The 20979-nt window shown below is 36.1% G+C and overlaps 1 protein-coding gene and 1 non-coding gene across 3 annotated transcripts; one reads left to right on the top strand and one right to left on the bottom strand.

The window, feature by feature from the left end:
* Window positions 1-5011: 5011 nt before the first annotated feature.
* Window positions 5012-5083, bottom strand: TRNAP-AGG (transfer RNA proline (anticodon AGG)). The gene has a single exon. It is a non-coding gene; the product is annotated as a tRNA-Pro (tRNA).
* Window positions 5084-15737: 10654 nt separating this feature from the next.
* LOC129882886 (uncharacterized) lies at window positions 15738-20484 on the top strand. Of its 2 annotated transcripts, none has more exons than XM_055957376.1 (4): window positions 15738-15911; window positions 17648-18357; window positions 18455-18574; window positions 18678-20484. In XM_055957376.1, exons 2-4 carry the CDS (start codon window positions 17656-17658, stop codon window positions 19968-19970), a joined length of 2115 nt encoding a protein of 704 aa, XP_055813351.1. In that variant the 5' UTR covers window positions 15738-15911; window positions 17648-17655; the 3' UTR covers window positions 19971-20484. The 2 variants fall into 2 exon arrangements, with proteins under 2 accessions (XP_055813351.1, XP_055813352.1); XM_055957377.1 differs by having other exon boundaries at window positions 17645-18357.
* Window positions 20485-20979: the final 495 nt, after the last annotated feature.

The raw sequence follows: 20979 nt of genomic DNA, 5'->3' as shown, positions 1-20979 counted from the left end.
ATGGTCGAAATATAGATTGCTGATGTATTAAATTGTATTATCGCCTCCAAATTTGCATGTACCTTATTTTTGATTAGTTTGATATAAAGGAAATTAAATCAGTTTATATTAAATAATAATTTAGGTTAAATTACACAAAATATATCTATATGACTCATTTGACTCACTTACATATACATTCCTCGTATTTGTAAATTAAGCATGCTTACACCCGCATACTATGAAAATTTTGTAGAAATAAATTGATGCCATCCCAATTTTTATTAAAAACATCTAAATCACTTATAAAATAACAATCCTACCTAACGTAACGTTCATCAAATAACTATGTAAATTTAAGATGATTTGAAGCAAAATAGTAAATAAAAACTAAGTTAAATGAGAAATTTATAGAATTTTTAAAAATACAAAATAAATTTCATGTTTAAAACACAACAAAGGTCTTTTGGAATCCTGAACTAACGGCATAACTTAATTTAATCGTACTTTTGGACAAAAAATCTTATAGTTTTTCAAAATAAATTTATACATTTAAAAATTACAAAAAGGTACTATACATTACAATAATTAATAATTTGAATTTGTTAAAGACATACAAATAATTATGATCAAATAATAATTTATTTAACTCAAAATTCGCATGCCATCACATAGATTGAGATAAAGGTGTAATACTCCATCCATTTCATAGTACTTATCTACTTTTCTTTTCACACGCCCTTTAAAAAATCATAAATAAGAAGAGTATTTTTATTAATTTATATGGATTTTTGCTCATAAAGAAAATTCTGATGGTTTGTTTGAGCGACATAAAGCTCGTCTTGTAGGTGATGGTAAAACTCAACAGATTGACGTGGATTGTGGTGAGACATTTAGTCCGATTGTCAAATCGGCGACTATTTGTACGGTTCTTAGTCTGGCTCTCTCCAAGGCATGGCCGATTCACCAGCTTGATGTCAAAAATGCTTTCTTACATGGCGAGCTCAAGGAGACTATGTACATGTATCAACCTTTGGGTTATCGGGATCCTAATCGGTCTAACCATGTATATTTGCTGCAGAAATCTCTATATGGACTGAAACAGGCTCCGCGGGCTTGGTATAAGCGGTTTGCTGATTATGTCCATACCCTTGGGTTTTCTCACAGTAAGACCGATCATTCCTTGTTTGTTTATCCTCGAGGTTCTTCTATGGCTTATCTTTTATTATATGTCAATGATATTATTTTAACTGCTTTCTCCGATGAGCTTCGCCAGTCTATCATATCAATTCTTAGCTCAGAATTTGCTATGACGGATTTGGGCCTGTTGAGCTATTTCTTAGGCATTGTTGTCACTCGTCATACCGCCGGTCTATTTTTATCTCAAAAAAAGTATGCAGCTGAGATTATTGACCGTGTTGGCATTTCCTCGTGTAAGCCGTCTTCTACTCCGGTTAATACAAAGCTGAAGCTTAGGGCTACTACGAGCATGTCATTTACGGATCCATCACTTTATCGGAGTCTTGTCGGAGCACTGTAATACCTCACGTTCACAAGACTCGATATTACTTATGTTGTGCAACAGGTATGCTTATTTATGCATGACCCACGGGATGAGCACATGAACGCTCTCAAGCGCATCGTGCTCTACCTACTTTGGATTATGGTCTTCACCTTTATCCCTCCACAACCACTGTTGTCTCGTATACTGATGCTGATTGGGGTGGGTGCCCTGATACACGACGTTTAAATTCGGGTTATTGTGTCTTTATGGGTGATAGCTTGATCTCATGGGCCGCCAAACGTCAAGCTATTTTGTCCCGTTCGAGTGCAGAGGCAGAATACCGAGGGATTGTCAATATGATTTCTGAGTCGTATTGGTTGCAAAACTTGCTTTTGAAACTTCATTGTCCTATTCCACGAGTTACTTTGATTTACTGTGATAATGTTAGTGTCATTTATCTAGCTGGTAATCCTGTTCAGCATCAACGCACTAAGCACATTGAGATGGATATACATTTTGTACGAAAAAAGGTGGCTCGTGGCCAGGTTCGAATGTTACATGTACCCTCTCATTATCATATTGAAGATATCTTCACCAAAGGCCTTCCGTTGGTGTTATTTGAGGATTTTTGGGACAGTCTTAGCATTCGACAATCTCCCGCTTCGACTGCGGGGATGTGCTAGAATATATGAAAATATATTCTGATAGATTATAACAGATTGTATATATTTAGTTTCTAATATAGAGATATTTAGTTTATTTAGTTTCTAATATAGAGATATTTAGTTTATTTAGTTTCTAATATAGAGATATTTAGTTTTCTTAATTATAGCCTAATTATACTCTTGTATTTGTGTACATAAACTATTGAGGTTAATGAAATAAATCAAAGGATTAATCTCTTTCACCGACCTCTTTGTAATACACTTTATTTATGTGTCTTATTTCATCAATACCGAGATAAACATTGGGGGAACTTTCTTTAAACTTTACAATATTTTCTCTCCCTCCATTAACTCTTACTTGTACACTATTTATAAAAACAAATTTTTATTTTTACTTATCACTTTCAACATAAGATAATAACTTCTTTTCTATTTTGCCCTCATATTGATTACTTTTTCCACAAATCATTTTCTAAGACGTAAGACTATATTTTCCAAAGTTGACAAATAAAAATGAATGAAGGGAATACTTTCAAATGAATTATATTTTAGAGAAAATGGAAAATTTTAATTAATTTGATTTTAATTTTATAATTCAATAAAAAATTAAAAATAAATATTTTTAATAACGTGGACAAATAACACGAGACAGGAGAATAATTGGAGAGACAATGGATCTTCCTATCAATTAATTCATCTCAATAAAAAGCTAGGATGGATCAAACTGTTGCTTTCATTGATGATCTAAACTTATGGAAAATAGTTAATATACTGACGTCACTAGTGTATCAATTGTGTCACATACAACCTATCCAGTGATAGTGAGATAACAATCACTGGTTGAACAACAACAACAACCCAGTAAAATTTCCCAACGTGGGTTTGGAGGATAAAGTGTACGCAGACCTTATTCCTACCAAGGTAGGACGACTGTTTTCGAGAGACCCTCGACTCAAATAACAATCACTGGTTCCTTTAATTAAATTCCTCAGCCCTACCCTCACCAAAAAATAATAATAATTTTGTATCGGTTTTGATATATTCGAATGTGATCTTAAATATATGAAACTTATATTATAATAAAATAAGAGGCAATAAGAAGTAGAGAGATTTTATTTTTCACGAGCAAATTAAATTGATGCTAATTTTTATTTAGAATCCGTGTTAGAATGTCATTTGATAATTGAAATTGATATAATTATTACGGTAATAATTATACAACTTAGTAATTATATAATATTGTATTTGTGATGATCTGTTTATTAGTCATAATTGTAATTACAAGCATATTATTTGGTTGCACAATTTAATTACACGGTTAATATTTGATAAATATGTCCATTTTATAAATGATATTGTCATTCATATTGTAAAAAATAATTGATTGGAGAGTTAATTACCCTTCTCAGTTACACCAAAATCTCTATTAACTAAGTAATTATTTGACCAAATAATTAAACAAGTCAAATTGTGTAATTACATTCAATATACTTAAATTCAATTTTCATAGTGCTTTTTATACAACCTCTTATAGAAGAAAGAAAGTTGTTGCGAGACAATAAAGTTGAAGGTCACAGTTACTTTTGCACACCTCACAGTTGTTTTTCAACAATACCTTCTTCTACCCTCTTTTTAATAACTCTACACAGACAATAAAGTTTCTTAGAAATATAAAACAACACCTATTACAATCAATTAGAAGTATAATCAATATACTATCTTGGAACCACACAAAGAAACTAACAATTATAATTAATTCAAGAACTATATAGATATATCTTGATAAGATCGGATTTCTTGGTTGCAAGACTCTTTATGTAGAACTCTTCTTGCTTTGAATGTGGTTAAGAAACCAACAATTTTAACGTAATGTATTTATATGTGACAACCTTCTATTTCTTTGATACTATCTAGAATTGGCTATGTCTTACCATGAATCTAATTATAATTTGACTTACTTTGCTTCTTTTCTTCATGCATATAACCTCTTTTTTTCTAACTCCAAGCTAATTTCATGTGCATGAATTATGAATTTCAGTTCTTTGTTGAGTTGAAATAAATTCAATTACAAGTGGAACAACTTCATCAAAAAGTCTCCAATATTGTTAGAGGAATACAGGTTCTCTAATGAGTTCCCTACAGTATTGATAACTTCTTCACTTTTCTTTGAAAATTTGTTGAAACTGATTCTTGTACTTTTGTACATAGATTTTCTCTTCATCCCCCCTTTTTGATGATCATGAAAAAGTCATATCATCTTAATAATTCTTCATATTTCCTTGATAACTTCATCTATCTTTATATGTTATTAGATGTGCATCTTCCCCGTTAATCATAATCTTTAAATTAATAATTTTATTCCTAAAAATCAGCTACATGTTATTCAACGCGTACAACATGTTGATACAATTAAGGCAGACAAAGCAAGATGTTAAGCTTGTATTAGTTTACCCTCAATTGTAGCAAAGTTTGTAAGCTTCCTAAATTTGTTAGGATTTAACAACTTCATTAAAAGCTCTATCGTTAAAAGTTTTACGATCGGATTACTATCCGGTCGTTAAAATCATTTAACGACAATAACAATTGTCTGTTGTACCTCTTTTACCTCTGGTTAAAAATAATCACCACATTCTTTGATGGTGTATACAATCATTTTCACATATCAACAAACTGAAACTTTACATACTTCTCAATAATAATGAAATATTTTTTTATAAAAAAAATACTTTAATACCAAATTCAAGGTGATTTGATGTATTTCCTTTATTGTTGGCAATGTTAATTTTATGGTCTATATAGACAGTTCTTAGGAGTATTTTGAAAAGAAAAAGGAAGTTTAGCTAAAGATTAAGCATTTAGCAAGGGGGCATTCCGAGAATTGAACTCGGGACCTCTCGCACCCTAAGCGAGAATCATACCACTAGACCAAATGCCCATGTGATCGCAATTCGCAGGTGATAATTTCTTGTATTCTTTCTTGTAATACTTTCTCGTGAAAAAACCTTTATGTTTGCACAAATTAGGCCAATGATAAACAATTGCGAATATATGTGCATTTATAAACGATATTAAATTACGTGTTGAAGATATATTTTATTTTTGAAAATACATTAATTAATAATCACATATTGGTAACTACAACAATAACCCAGTGGAATCCCACATCGTGGGGTCTGGGGAGGGTAAAGTGTACGCAAACTTTACTCCTATCAAGGTAGGACAGTTGTTTCAGAAAGACCCTCGGCTCAAAAAAACATAAAAAGAAGTCAGATAAGGCTAACAAATTCGAAGCGATTTGGAAAGCAAATAACGAAAGCTTTACGGATAAAATAGAGTAATTTGAGCTATATTTGTAACTAATGCAGTAAAAAAATAATTGATACGTATTTTTCAAACTAATAATATTTTAATTTAAATAATTATAAAAACTGAAAGTCCATATTTTGTAAGAGCATCATGGATAACATATTTGACAAAAAATAATAATATTACTAGTATTTATTAATCTTTTACCCTAATCTTCGACTTGTATATATTCTTTATCTAGGCATGTCCTCGTAAGTTGCATATGTGTGATGTCATGGCTAATTACCTCTTTTCAATACTTTTTTGGTCTATCGCTATCTCTCTTCACCCACCATAGTAATCTCTCACACCTATTCAATAGGGAATTCTTGTATATATTTTCTCTTCACATGTTCAAACCATCTCAGTTTTACTTTTTCATCTTGTTTCACACTTACTCCCACCTTGTCCCGAATATTTCTGTTTCCAATTCATATCTCTTGTATGCCACACATTTATCTCATAATTTTTATTTTCGCTACTTCATCTTTTGAATGTGCAAGTTCCTGATTGGTAACACTCTGTTACATATAACATAGTCTAACAATCCATTTTATGAAACTTACCTTTAAATCTTAGTGGCATATTTTATCACAGAATACACTGAATGCAAGCCTCTAATCCACCTTGCTTTAATAAGATTTGTAACATCATTTCAATCTCCTTATTTTCTTGAATTATTGACCTAATTACTTGAAGCTTCCTCTCATGGAAACGACTTGTGTATCAATCCTCACTTTCATATTTATATTGTGAGTTATATGTCATTGAACTTAAACTTTAAATACTTTGTCTTGAAGAAGTGTTAAACAGACTCTTGTGACTACTTTCACTATGAAGGTTGAGTTTGTTTCATGTTTTGGAGCTATTTCACATGAAGTATGGTCGAAGAGTTTCATATAGAGTTTAAACTGTTGACTTTATCTCTAAGCCATTAAGGTTAGATTGTGACAATTAAGTAGTTTTCTTTATGGTTAAGAATAACAAAAGTGATAGTCAAAACAAATATATCAATATTAAGTATCTATCTATAAAATAATGTGTCCTAGATTAAAAAAGAGGTCATTGAACATGTTAGCACTGAATTTATTTCTCTCCCACATTTAGTTCAACCATGGTGGTCATGATAGCTTGGCTCAAAAATTTACTATCAACAACATTTCTAATTATTTGTCCCCTCATAATTTTTTTTCATTTATTTCAAAAGACTAGTAAATTTGTCCGTGCACAATAATGAAAAAAATTCAAGAATATAGTCTTTGATGGTGTGAGTAAAAAAATTCAAGATATAGATATATTTGATAGACAATTTTGCCTTGCCGCTTCTTTTATCAGTATGGAAAATTAATATTATTAATCAAGCATTTTTTTTTTGTGGAATCAAGCCTTTGTTTGTAATTCTACCAAAATCTATTACAATAGCTAACTAACTCATAACAACTTGTTTAACTACACTAACAGTAAGACTTTCATGTTTATTTTATACTTGTAAGTAGGGGGTGTACATGAACTGGGTTGGTTCGGATTTTTTACAAACCAAATCAAACCATTTGTGTCGGGTTATTAAATCTATAAACCAAAACAAATCAATAAAAGTCGGGTTTTTCGATATCAATTTTTCTCGGGTTTTTCGGATTGATTCGAATTTTTTACAAACCAAACCAAACCATTTGTAGCCGAATAGGGTTTTCTAATTACATAACATGTTTTGGGCTTCCGGTGTTCATTTCCTTCTGAGCTTTTTTGTATATTATTTAGATGGGCTTCTCAAGTCCAAATCTAAATGTAAGAAAGAAAACAAAAATTATGAAAAATTTTAAGAAAATATTTATAAATTATATTTTAATAAATATTTTTATGTATAACATAATTTAAAAGTAATATATCTATAATCGAGTCGTTTTTGGTTTGATTTGACTTTTTTTAGTTAAAACCAAACCAACCCTATAATGGTCGGGTTTTTTTCCACACACCAAACCAAATCAAACCAAACCACTTGTCGGATTTTTTTACCGATTTAGTTCAGTTTATCGGTTTGCCCTGTACAATCCTAATCACCAGTTGTATGTCCTTTCATTCTACGCCAAGTCTCATCTACATCCTCATCACCCTGAAATGGCTCTGGCTTTGATACAACATTGCTCAAATTAGGAGCCTTATACTGCTCTACGGTTTGTGAGCTCTCCTCACTCCTGCTCTGCTTAGACCTGACACTACCATTTCCAAGTTCATTGGCATCATCGTCATCTTTCTACCAATAATGTAGTTATGGTAAGCATACAACCACCTACGTCTAGTAACCTTTGTCTACCATCTAAGTTGGGCAAACGTAAACAAAACTATTAAAATGACGGCAAAAATTGAACGACATCCTACTAAAAGATAGAATATTGTTTCTTCTCCTAGTGGTGTTTCCCCCCCTCTTGGGTCAATGTGTTCTCATAGTAGTATTTTGGTTTCATTTGGTTCATCAACCTCCTTGGAAAATAGGAAAAATATATCAGGATTCAATTATGAAACTCCCCTTTTTATATTCATTTCTGTTTTTTTAACCAATATTCTCATGTGAGTAAAACAAATGAAAACCAACAGAACAAAGAAAATGAAGGTACAAACTCAACTAAAGAGATGTAACAAACTTTTACAGAGAAAGAAAATAATTATTGACTCTTTTATATAGTAGAATTCATTTATCATAAGACTCTTACTCTACTTATAAAGGAGTAATAATAGTGGATAAATGTGTTAAAACATGTTTATTTGAGTATTTACCTCATAGCTGTATGATATATTTTCACGAAAGAGAAATTATGAACTTAAGAAATAGTGATGCAGATGGACTAAGCCTTGGATAATGTACACCTCTAACATTATATATTGACAGATTATTCCTGGAAAGCATATTAGTTTGAATATAATTATTTGTTAGAGAGGAGTAGATGCAGATTCCGAAAGTCCAACTTGAAATCAAGCAGTAGTCAGAAAGTTTTTACAAATAAATACAACAAATCACAAACAATCATCTTGTCTCAGTACCATTATGTATGTATCAAAGGTTAGATGAATATTCATTATGTAAATCTATTTGAGAGTAATCAAATCAATGGACGACAACATAATAGATATATTTAGACTTAATAAGAGGAAAGCTACACATCACAAGAAGTAAGAAAATTTCTGGTGGAAAAAAATTGTTGGTATGGGCAGTGACTAAAAGTACTAAATCCAACGGAATAAAATGAAAATGTTCTGTAGTCGTTTACTTAGGCAACAACGTAAGAGATGGTGTTTCAAGTTTTTATCTCACTTTATCAAATTTTATCTGAAGAGTTGTTCAGTATTCAAAATGAACCTGAAACATCGAAAACATGAATTACAGCAAATATATGATGGGCATCGATAATATTTTAAGCACCGGAGTATCATATTCCATAAAAGATTGTACATAAGAATTAAGATTGTGTCTTCAAAAGCAACATTATTTTAAATTAAAGCTCGAAACAGACAAAAGAAGGATATATTTCAGCTTCTTTTTCACTACTTCTCTCTATTCTTCAACTGAATTTTTTTTTTACCAAAAGAACATGTAAAGCAAAATAATACTAATAATAAGAGATGAAGAAGAAGGCAAAATAGAGTACCACCATTTGGTATTAGCGAGAAAAAGTCATTGCCAAATTCCCCTTTTCAGTTCCAAGCATGGGAGAATTGTGCGACATTGAAGATTATACATTCGATGAATATAAATTACGGGGGTTAAGAGTAGGAATATTTATGAGTGCACATCTCAAACAGAGTCCAATTCCACGATTTTCAGTTTCCAACAGGAGAAAAATGTGCGACATGAAAGACTATACATTCGATGATTGTAAATTATGGGGATTAAGAATAGGGATATGAGAGCATATCTCAAACAGAGTCCAATTCTATGTACCTGTGACTTTGTAGTCAATTGAATCTTCCAGCAGTTGATTCATAAAAAGAAAGATGATTTTAGCAAGGAAAAAAGAAACTTACATCATGGATTGGAATTGGTGCGATTCTTCCCTTTTATAGTATTGATAGAGATAACAATGAGCTTGCCACATTGCCTGACCTCTGTTTCTAAATACTACAACAACAACTCAGTGAAATTTGACTGTTTTCGAGAGATTAGCTCAAAAAAAGCATAAAAAAAAGGTCAGATAACCCTCTGTCTCTAAATCTATATAGATATAGATTTTGCATCCACCCTTGCCCATAACAAATGAATTCCCAAAACTAAGTTGAAGGAATTCTGAACCTAAAATTTTCGTGGTTGTGATCAGTTATTCAGAAATTGCACAGTTCGGGCATTGTCTATGACATCGAATGAGGAAAAAAAAAAGGAAATTGTTATTTCATATCTTCTTTCCATTTTTGGAAATCAAAAGTAGAAGAAATAGTATTGGTAGAGAAATAAATTTCTCACAAAGGAGAAGAGGGTTATGGTTCGGGCAGTTTGCTGCCAAATGATTTCATGGTAAAGAAAAAGTAGAGAATGAACCTAAAAATACAGAGGGGTGTTAACCATAGTTGGTAGTGGCAAGCAACATGGTTAAGAAGTTGTTAGAATTAGTTATGAATTAGTTACAACTTGTTAGATGAAGTTAGAAAGTTTGTTAGTAACTGAATTAGTTACTAAGTATATTTGTACATATACTCAATACATCACTTTGTACAAATAGGATAGTATATAAGGGTGTAAGACCCCACTGATGAATAAATACAATTCATTTTATAAATTTTCTTTCTCTCTCTATACTCTTCTCCTTCTTCTCTCTACTCTTCATCTCTTCATCTTCTCTTCTCTGATCTGTGGTCACTGTGGGCTTCACCCTCGTTGCCTTCCTTGCTTCCATTTGTTGTTTGTAAAGACTCCATTGATGGAGTCATCATGGTATCAGAGCCTACAAGAACTGTAGGCCAGAAGAAGAAAGCGTGAAGTTCTCGTTCAACCTAGAAGAGACAGTCAACCTACGATCCAGTCGCTAAACCATCAGCAAAGATGTACACAGCTGAAGAAACCTCTGGATCACTGGAAACTGGTAATATGAACCTTGAGACGCCTCATGCAACCACTGGACCATCCAGCTATGAAGCTCCAGTCATAGGTCACAACCATCCTCTGTATCTCCACCCCAATGACACTCCAGGTAGCTCTCTAATCTCGCTTCAACTTACTGGCTCCGAGAACTATGCAGTGTGGAGCAGATCTATGCGCATTGGCCTCCTAGGTAAGGGCAAAATTGGGTTTGTTGACGGAAAGTTCAAAAAAACTCAATTTACACCTGAGTTGTTTGACATCTGGGAAAGGTGTAACGCTGTGGTACTGTCCTGGATAATGAATGCTGTCGCACCTAGCTTGTTGAGTAGTATTGTCTATTCTGGTGATGCACATAAGGTATGGAGTGATCTGAAGGAGAGATTCGACAAAATAAATGGAGCACATGTGTTTCAATTGCACAAAGAAATTCACAGCTTGACTCAAGGAACTATGACAGTCACTGAGTACTACACTCAACTTAGGGGATTGTGGAATGAGTTTGATTCCATCATGCCATGCCCAGGGTGCTCATGTGCTGAATCAAAAAAGTTCCAAGAGCATTTTGAATATCAGAGACTACTTGAATTTCTTATGGGACTCAATGAGTCATACTCGGGTGCTAGAGGTCAAATATTGATGCAGTCTCCAATTCCAAACTTGAACAAAGCCTACTCTCTAATAGTAGATCATGAGAGCCAAAGAAACTTAACAAGTACAGGTCGTGAAAATGTTATGTCCAGAGTTGTAGAAAGTACTGCCTTATTCTCTAAGAAAGGAGGAGGAGTCAGCTTTGGTCAGCATCCAGGAGGTGATGACAACCCAGGAAGAGGACACTATGATAATCAATACAAACCATCAAAGTTCCAGGGCCAAAAGCTTCCAATTGTGTGTGAGGTGTGTGGCTACAGAGGGCACTCTAAGGAACAATGTTTTAAAGTGAAAGGATATCCAGTTGGATGGAAGTCAAAGAAGAAAAGAGAACAGTCCAACTCAAACTCATATGCTAATCAAGTTGAAGTCACAAGCTCACAGTCCAATATTGATGCACCTACAGCATTCTTTACACAGGATCAGTATCATCAGATCCTCCAACTGCTAGCAAAGGGAAGTGAAAATGGAGGGGATCACTCAGCTAAGGCAGCTACTGCAGGTAGTGCTTTATCTGCTTTAGTGTCTAAATATGTAGATAAAAGGTGGATTATTGATACAGGTGCCACAAATCATATGACCTCCCAGTTTGAGTTACTACATACTTCTAACACAACACTATCTTCTGAGAGAAGACAAGTACTCTTACCCACTGGAAAGGTTACATCAGTCTCACATATTGGAAGTACTCGAATTCTTGATAATCAAAGTATTAGCAATGTTCTGTTTGTCCCAGACTTCAAGTGCAATCTCCTTTCTGTCTCACAACTCACCAAAGAACTCAAGTGTATGGCAGCATTCTTTCCTGACTTCTGTGTTTTTCAGGATCTCTTCAGTGGTCAGGTCAAGGGGATTGGTAAAGAGGATCAAGGACTCTACATTCTGCAGGAGGGTGATCTAAAGGCAGCAGTCAAGCATGCAGTCCCTGTGGTCTCTACAATGAGCAATGTTACCTCAATTTGTAGCTCTGCTTCAGCCACTCTTTGGCATCTAAGACTAGGCCATATTCCTGTGGATGTAATAAAAAAATCTTCTACTATAGAAGTACTTGACAATGAACATCCTGCTTGTACTGTTTGCCCACTTGCTAAGCAAACTAAACTTCCATTTCCTATAAGCACTCATGTCTCACATACTATATTTGAGCTGGTTCACTGTGATATTTGGGGCCCCTACAGGGTTCCTACTCATAATGGGAAGAAGTACTTTGTGACTGTGGTAGATGATTATTCCAGGTTTACATGGGTCTTTCTTATAGCTTCTAAGGCAGATGCCATTGTAGTACTAAAAGATTTTTTTACACAGGTTCACAACCTCTACTCCACCACTGTTAAAACTCTGAGGACTGATAATGGAAGTGAATTCTTCAGTACTGCTTTTCAGGCCATGCTGTCCATTCTGGGAATTCGACATCAGAGTACTTGTGTATACACTCCTCAACAAAATGGTGTGGCTGAGAGGAAGCACAGAACCATCCTGGAGATGGCCAGGGCACTCAGGTTCCAATCCTCTGTTCCTTTAAAATTCTGGGGTGAATGTGTTACCACTGCAGTCTATCTCCTTAACAGAGTACCTTCTAAGTTACTCCAGTATAAGACTCCATTCGAACTACTCCACTCTCATCCCCCTTCCTTAGCCCACATTCGAGTCTTTGGGTGTCTCTGCTACGCATCTTGTCCACATATTCCTGACAAATTTTCTCCAAGAGCCATTCCAGCTGTCCTTATGGGGTACTCCTCTTCACAAAAAGGCTATCTGCTGTATGATCTGCACTCTAAGTCCTTCTTTGTTAACAGGCATGTTGTCTTCAAAGAAGACATATTTCCCTTCAAGGATGTACAGGTATCCCCTAATCCCATATTTCCTGTCCTCACACTTCTAGAGTCTCCTTCCCCTTCTACACTAACACCCATCATTCCTTCTTCCTCTGCCACACATCCTGATTCTGACCCACCTATTCCTCCAACTTCTTCACCTGATGAATCCCTGCCTCAAACTGCTCCTGATCCTCCCAGGAAATCCTCCAGACCTAGTAGGCCTCCTTCTTGGCTTCAAGACTACATCACCACCCCTGCAACTAACTCCTGCCCTTTTCCCATTGCTGCTCAAATCTCCTATGATCATCTCTCTCCCTTTTACAGCTCTTGCCTTGCTTCCTATTCAGCTATCTCTGAGCCAACCTCCTTCAGAGCTGCATCCCTTGACCCTCAATGGGTCTAAGCCATGCAGCTAGAGATTGATGCCTTAGAGGCTAATCATACATGGTCCCTAGTTGACTTGCCTCCTGGCAAGAAACCTATTGGCTGTAAGTGGGTTTACAAGATTAAATACCAATCTACAGGTGAGATTGAAAGACTGAAAGCTAGACTGGTGGCCAAGGGATTCAATCAGCAGGCTGGTTTGGACTACAGTGAAACCTTCAGTCCAGTTGCAAAGATGGTCACTGTGCGAGCAGTTGTAGCTCTGGCTGCCTCTAGGGGCTGGTTTATTCATCAGATGGATGTCCACAATGCTTTTCTCAATGGGGACTTAGTGGAAGAAGTGTACATGACTATTCCTGAAGGGTTTGCTAGACAGGGGGAGTCCTCTACTAAAGTCTGCAAACTCCATAAATCTTTGTATGGGCTCAAACAAGCTCCCAGACAGTGGAACTTGAAGCTGACTGAATCCTTGCTGAAGCTGGGCTTTCACCAAAGTCATCATGACTATTCTTTGTTCACCAGACAAGTTGACAGTGATATACTTGTGGTACTAGTCTATGTAGATGATCTGCTAGTCACTGGGAGCAACACAAGGTTAGTAGAAACTACAAAAGGAGATCTGAAAAAACAATTCAAAATGAAAGACTTAGGTGAGCTGAAGTTTTTCTTAGGCATTGAATGTGCCAGATCCAGTCAAGGAATTCATATGTCCCAAAGGAAATATGCTTTGGAACTGATTGCTGAATGTGGCCTAGGAGGAGCTAAACCTGCAGGAACACCATTAGAGCAGAACAAAAAACTCACATCAGTGAAATATGATGAACTGATTCCATCTGAGAGCAGTTCTGATGATCACCTACTGCAACAACCTGAAAGATATCAAAGACTTGTGGGCAGACTCTTGTACCTCACCATGACCAGGCCTGATATAGCCTTTCCAGTACAGGTACTGAGCCAGTACATGCATAGTCCCAAAGATTCACACATGGAGGCAGCACTTAGAGTTGTCAGATACCTTAAGGAAGCTCCAGGTCTTGGACTACTAATGCCATCTGATCAGACAAATACACTAACTGCCTACTGTGATTCAGACTGGGGAGCTTGTCTTGAAACAAGAAGATCAGTTACTGGATATCTGGTAAAGTTTGGTGGAGCCTTGATCTCTTGGAAATCAAAGAAACAAGAGACAGTGTCCAGAAGCTCAGCTGAAGCTGAGTTTAGAAGCATGGCCAACTGTGCAGCTGAGGTTACCTGGCTGGTAAGCTTGTTCAAAGAACTAGGAGTCCCCATTGAACTTCCTGTGAATATGATATGTGACAGCAAAGCAGCAATCCAAATTGCTGCAAATCCTATCTTCCATGAAAGGACCAAACACATTGATATAGACTGTCATTTTGTAAGAGAGAGGATATGTCAAGGAATACTGAAAACTAGCTTCATTCATACCAAGGATCAACTAGCTGATATTCTCACAAAAGGCTTAGGCAAAACACAGCATCAACAACTACTGAACAAACTTGGTGTACTGAATCTCTTCAAACCATGAGCTTGAGGAGGAGTGTTAACCATAGTTGGTAGTGGCAAGCAACATGGTTAAGAAGTTGTTAGAATTAGTTATGAATTAGTTACAACTTGTTAGATGAAGTTAGAAAGTTTGTTAGTAACTGAATTAGTTACTAAGTATATTTGTACATATACTCAATACATCACTTTGTACAAATAGGATAGTATATAAGGGTGTAAGACCCCACTGATGAATAAATACAATTCATTTTATAAATTTTCTTTCTCTCTCTATACTCTTCTCCTTCTTCTCTCTACTCTTCATCTCTTCATCTTCTCTTCTCTGATCTGTGGTCACTGTGGGCTTCACCCTCGTTGCCTTCCTTGCTTCCATTTGTTGTTTGTAAAGACTCCATTGATGGAGTCATCAAGGGGTAAGATAAAGTAATTACCTGATCACAAATTGCAGTTTTTTTTGCTGAAAATCCAAAGAAGAACTTTCGGAATAATGAAAGTAATTTTGTCACAAAGAAAAACACAGTAGCGGTTATGAAAAGTTAAGTACCAATAAATTAACGTGGATGTAAAACCTTTAAGTTAAAGAAAAATTGCATTGGAAGCAAGCTGTCAGCGGGTTTAAGATTTTTTTTGTATATATATAAATGAGATTATTATTCTTAATATAGATTTAAAACGATTGAAAAGTATTTTTAAAATATAGATGACAGTAATGTCGAACTCCATTAATCTTTTTCCTTTTCTTTGGTAAAAAATGTAATTGATTTACGAAATAATAAATCCTTATGCTAGATTCCAAATTCGGATCCTAGTTGGATTGTTTTCGGCCCAATAACCCACCACTTTCTCTCCCCTAAAACGCTAAAAATTCAATTTGGTCTCTCCCAAGTCGAGTGCAACCCTCACTGTTTCTCGACGAGTTTTTTCGCCGTCTGCTACTCCGGCCAGTTCCTCACCCTCTCTTTCTCCGGTGAACTTTACTGGTAAGCTCCCTCATTCTCCGGTGAGATTGACGGGCACCTGAAACCCTAATTCCATGATTCTATATACTTTGTGTAATCTATTTTATAACATCTCCGTTTGCGTAAAGAAGCTTCATTTCTGATTCGTCGTAGCTAATGATTATTTTTTACTGATTTATTGGTAGCTACCCAAATATAAGAAGCTTTGTTACCCTTTCAAGAGATCTATCATTGCCGTCTGAACTTGTAGAGTTGGCCGTAAGCTGTTGAATTGAACCGAATTGTGTATACGATCCAATTTGTTCCTTCTAGCCTCGTTTTGAGAAGTTTTATGCTACAGTTGAGTTTTGGTTGGCAGCAAGAGTAAAGAGAACTGGGAAATTCAACTTGAGATGGGGTATTGACAGGGGCGAATTTTGTTGGTAGTTTTAAGGTGCACGTGAACCAGGTCTTCCCGCAAAACTAGATATTTTATGTATATATTTTCTAGAATTGATCTAATATTGCCTTCTAGCACTCGGGCTACAAAAAGGTTTAGTGGTGCACTTGATCGAAAGCTAAATTAATTACTTATGGTACAAGGATCAATTCCCTCGTGATGCATTTACTTCTCCTTTCTTTAGTAGTGCACCCATCTTCTAGAAATTCTAGATTTAACTTCAATCGTACAAAATCATCCTAGAATGTCCGAATACCTTTCCAATCAGAGTGACCATGAGAAAACTTGGGGACATATGGGGACATTTGTTATCCACTGATTATGCATGCTATATTTCGTTTTTGATGACTTTTTTTTTTATAGCGGCGTCTTGTTCATAAATTAATGTTGGATTTTATGGTAGATAAAATCTACTTATAACCCTGACCAAACAGCCCTTACGTTATTATTCCTTTGGAAGAGTGACTGTAGAAATGTGCAGTTTAGTGAATCAATCAACTGCATAAATGCACAGTTACTCCTTTTTAATTAAAGAAATACTCAGTTAATTCCAAGCACATATACATTTAACTGAGCACTGCTTGTCAGGAGAATGGAAAAAGGTAAATACCAAAAGTATCATATGAGGTAGCTTGTTGATTGCTGGTTGTTTCCTAATCCATTTGAAAGAGTAGGGTAGTTATGTTTTGTGAACTTGGTGATTTTATTTGAGGTAGTTAAGAGATAACACAATTTTGCACCCAAGAGTGATGTATCGGTTGATGAAGTCTTAATAGTAGGCATGGAGACTAGCAGTCAGATTTGAGTAGAGGCAAAAAAAGCTACATAATTGATTTTCTCCCATCTCCCCAACTTTAGTGGGTAGAGTCACCCGTGACCTGTACTACTTGATATGATGCGGCACCTAGAATAAAGGTCGAGGTATGCGAAAGTTGGCCGGACATCACCATTATTTCATGAGAGAAAGAGAGACCACGATCCTGCAAGAGTAAGCTTAAAAGAACCGATTATGTGGAATTATACGAAGGTCATTTGCAGGTAGATTCTAATGATAGTGATGATTGTGGAACTTGGAATGCAGAATTGAAGCATCTACATCATTAAATTCTGAAGCATTCAGGTCCTTGTAGTCCTGAATATCTTTCATAATAGACTTGTTCTTTTTCTTAATATAGAAACTTTACAATGTCTGGTCACTCTACCCTAACAGTTCTAACTTGTAACTAGCAAAAGTACTTGGTTATTGTGAAATCTTTTCTTCAGGAATTTCTCTTTCATGCTTATATATATATATATTTTTTGGTGAAATAACTAGCAGGAACAAGTATGGCTTCCAAGAAAAACAAGAAAAAGAGAAACAATGCGGCTGCATCTATTTCTGAAAGAGTACCTCAAGACAATAAAACCCCGAAGGAACTAAAGGCTAAAGGTAAACTTGCAAAAAAGTCCTCCAACTTAAACTCTGCACAAATGAAAGAAGCTGTGGTCACTCCACGATCTCAATCCAGAAACAAGGAGAAGAACATAAAAGATGGAAACCAAGGAAATAATGTTGAGGCCACTCCACAATCTCAATCCAGAAATAAGGAGAAGAACATAAAAGATGGCAACCAAGGAAATAATGTTGAGGCCACTCTACGATCTCAATCCAGAAACAAGGAGAAGAACATAAAAGATGCCAACCAAGGAAATTTTTTTGATAAAAAAGATGCTAGGAAGTCCCTAAACATAAAAAGTGGAAACAAAGGAAAGGGCAGTACAAGTGAAATGAGCGTAGACGGAAAAGCTGAAAAGGATATTGGTGGAGTGATTTTCATGTGCAATGCAAAGACCAAAGACGATTGTTTTAAATATCATGTGATGGGTGTTTCAGCTATGAAGAAAGATATTATTTTGGGAATCAAACCTGGTCTCAAGCTCTTTCTCTTTGATGTTGATCTTAAACTCATGTATGGTATATATGAGGCATCATCTGCTGGTGGAATGAAACTTGAACCAGCGGCATTTGGTGGGGACTTCCCAGCACAGGTCAAATGTGCTCCTATTGTTAATTTCAGATTCTTTATGATTTCATCTTGTTCCACAGTTCTTAAGGTGTATTTATTGATGACTGGTCATACAACAGGTTCGCTTCAGGATTGACAAGGAATGCCTTCCATTGCCGGAGAATTTGTTCAAGAGAGCTATTCAAGACAGTTATGATGAAAGGACTCACAAGTTCAAGATTGAGTTGACATTTAAGCAGGTAACAACGCACCTCCCTCATTGACAAGTTCTACTTGGAGAAAGTGTGTTATTTACCTAGCTTCTGATGTCAATTTTGTGGCCCTGTTTTCGCCTTTGAGCAGGTAGGGCAGTTGAAAAGACTGTTTACGCCTGCACCATGGCTACATCCAACTTCCAAACATTCTGTGTCAGAGCCAGTTAATCTGCCCCCATCAGCTGCACCTTTACCTAGCAAGGAACATTCCAGGGAGCACGTTGGAATGCAATACGGTAGAAGCAAAGCAGGTGAGAATTTTTCATTAGATGGTCATGAAAGGGAAAGGCAGCAGCATGCAGGCCACCGTATCATGCCTAAAGAGGTTGACAGTGAACCTCGTTTCCTCACTGAGAAAGAATATAGAAGCTACGGTCTTCAATCAGCAAAGCATCTGCAGGCCCTTGCTTCTGCAGTAGTTGGCCGCACATTGGATCATTATGAATCTGAACAAGGAAGGGAACATCTCCGAAGAAATCCCACCGAGGTTAGTAGTGATGTGGCTTTAGCACGAAAAGAAACTGTACTCACTGAACCTTTGTTTCCAAGCGAAAGGGAGTATCGAACTTATGGCCTCAAGGCTCGCAGTGAAATGCCTGCTACTGTTGCTCCTGGTGTGGAAAGTGGTGCTACAATAATTTCAGCCACACCTACCAATCATGGTTTACTAAATCATGTTAAGGATACATATAATCCTTATGACGAGAGTACTACCTCACTTGTAAATCGATATCTCTCTCTGCCTAGGACGTTGGTAACACCTGTAGTGTCATACTCTTTGACAGACAGAGAGTCTTTCGTAAGTGACCCCTGTTCTGCAATTGACATCAGAGGCCATACGGGGAAATTCCACACTGAAAATGAAGGAGCATATCCTCCAGCAGGAAGATTCCACGCTGAAAATGAAAGAGCATATCCACCAATGGGAAGATTCCACACTGAAAATGAAAGAGCATATCCACCAATGGGAAGATTCCACACTGAAAATGAAAGAGCATATCCACCAACGGAGAGATTCCACACCGAAAATGAAAGAGCATATCCACCAACGGAGAGATTCCACACTGAAAATGAAAGAGCATATCCACCAACGGGGAGATTCCACACTGAAAATGAAAGAGCATATCCACCAACGGGGAGATTCCACACTGAAAATGAAAGAGCATATCCACCAACGGGGAGATTCCACACTGAAAATGAAAGAGCATATCCACCAACAGGGAGATTCCACACTGAAAATGAAAGAGCATATCCACCATATGCTCGTCAATTACCACCAGAGTACGGCTTGAAATATCACCATGTTAGGGATGAGCCTAGGTACCCAACTTTAGTCTCATCTCGCTATTCCCTTGGGGAACCATCTGCACCTCGTCGCTGAACTGCTGCAATCTGCATCCCTCAAATATCTTCCATGGCTCTGTTAAAGTTATGCATATGAAACTGATGAACTTTAGGTCCAGTTCATCAACAAAGAACTTGCATTTCTCAGATGTGCTGATGGCAAAGATAATGTCAATTCTACCTGTCTTCTCTGATGAGTTCTGAATTAAAAACATTAGAGACTGTATTTCCCATTTTCTTCATGTACAAGGGGAGAAACATAATCCTGAATCCTGACACCTTTCCTTTGGTGTTGTTTCTTGAATTTGTTGTTTGTGACATAAAGGAGAAACTTGATGCTGTTGATTTATATCATGCATTCTGATGTTTATTCATGTGTATTAGGGTCATTATTGTGTTAAGGATGATGAGCACATAGCATGTATAATTGAGATTCATAATGTGCCATCACTATGGATTACTCTCCATAGCGGAATTGGCATGTGATTTGTTTTTAAGCTTCAGGATGTGCAACTGAACTGGAATGTGTATTCTGTACTTTGATTACTCTATTTTATCTGAGTCGTTTTCGTTATTTGCGTTATTCATTATTTACTTTCCCATATCGCTTTGAACTTCTTAGCCTTATCTGACCTTTTTTTATGCTTCTTTTGAACCGAGAGTCTCTCGGAAACAGCCGTTCTACCTTGGTAGGAGTAAGGTCTGCGTACATTTTACCCTCCCCAGACTCCAGTTGTGAGATTTCACTGGGTTGTTGTTGTTGTATTATAGGAAACACCCCAACTCATGTGAATATCTGTCTTCTGGTTGTCACAATCTGAACAAACATCCAAGTTTTTCACTTGAACATATGTTGTAGGAGTGCGTTTGTTTCTCTATTTTTTTATGCTTTAGCATCACTTTGTTATTTGAGTTGCAAACTGAGTATGTAAAGGCATCAAATGGAGTTTATATGGTATTGTGGTTACTCCATTCATTGCCTTGATAAATTGGGTCAACCTTAATTTCTAAAGTAAAGTTAGAGGGGGGCTAAATGATTTCACCCA

Source organism: Solanum dulcamara, chromosome 3 (assembly GCF_947179165.1).
Source record: "Solanum dulcamara chromosome 3, daSolDulc1.2, whole genome shotgun sequence".
Lineage (NCBI taxonomy): Eukaryota > Viridiplantae > Streptophyta > Magnoliopsida > Solanales > Solanaceae > Solanum > Solanum dulcamara.
This window is presented reverse-complemented; position numbering and strand designations above follow the sequence as displayed.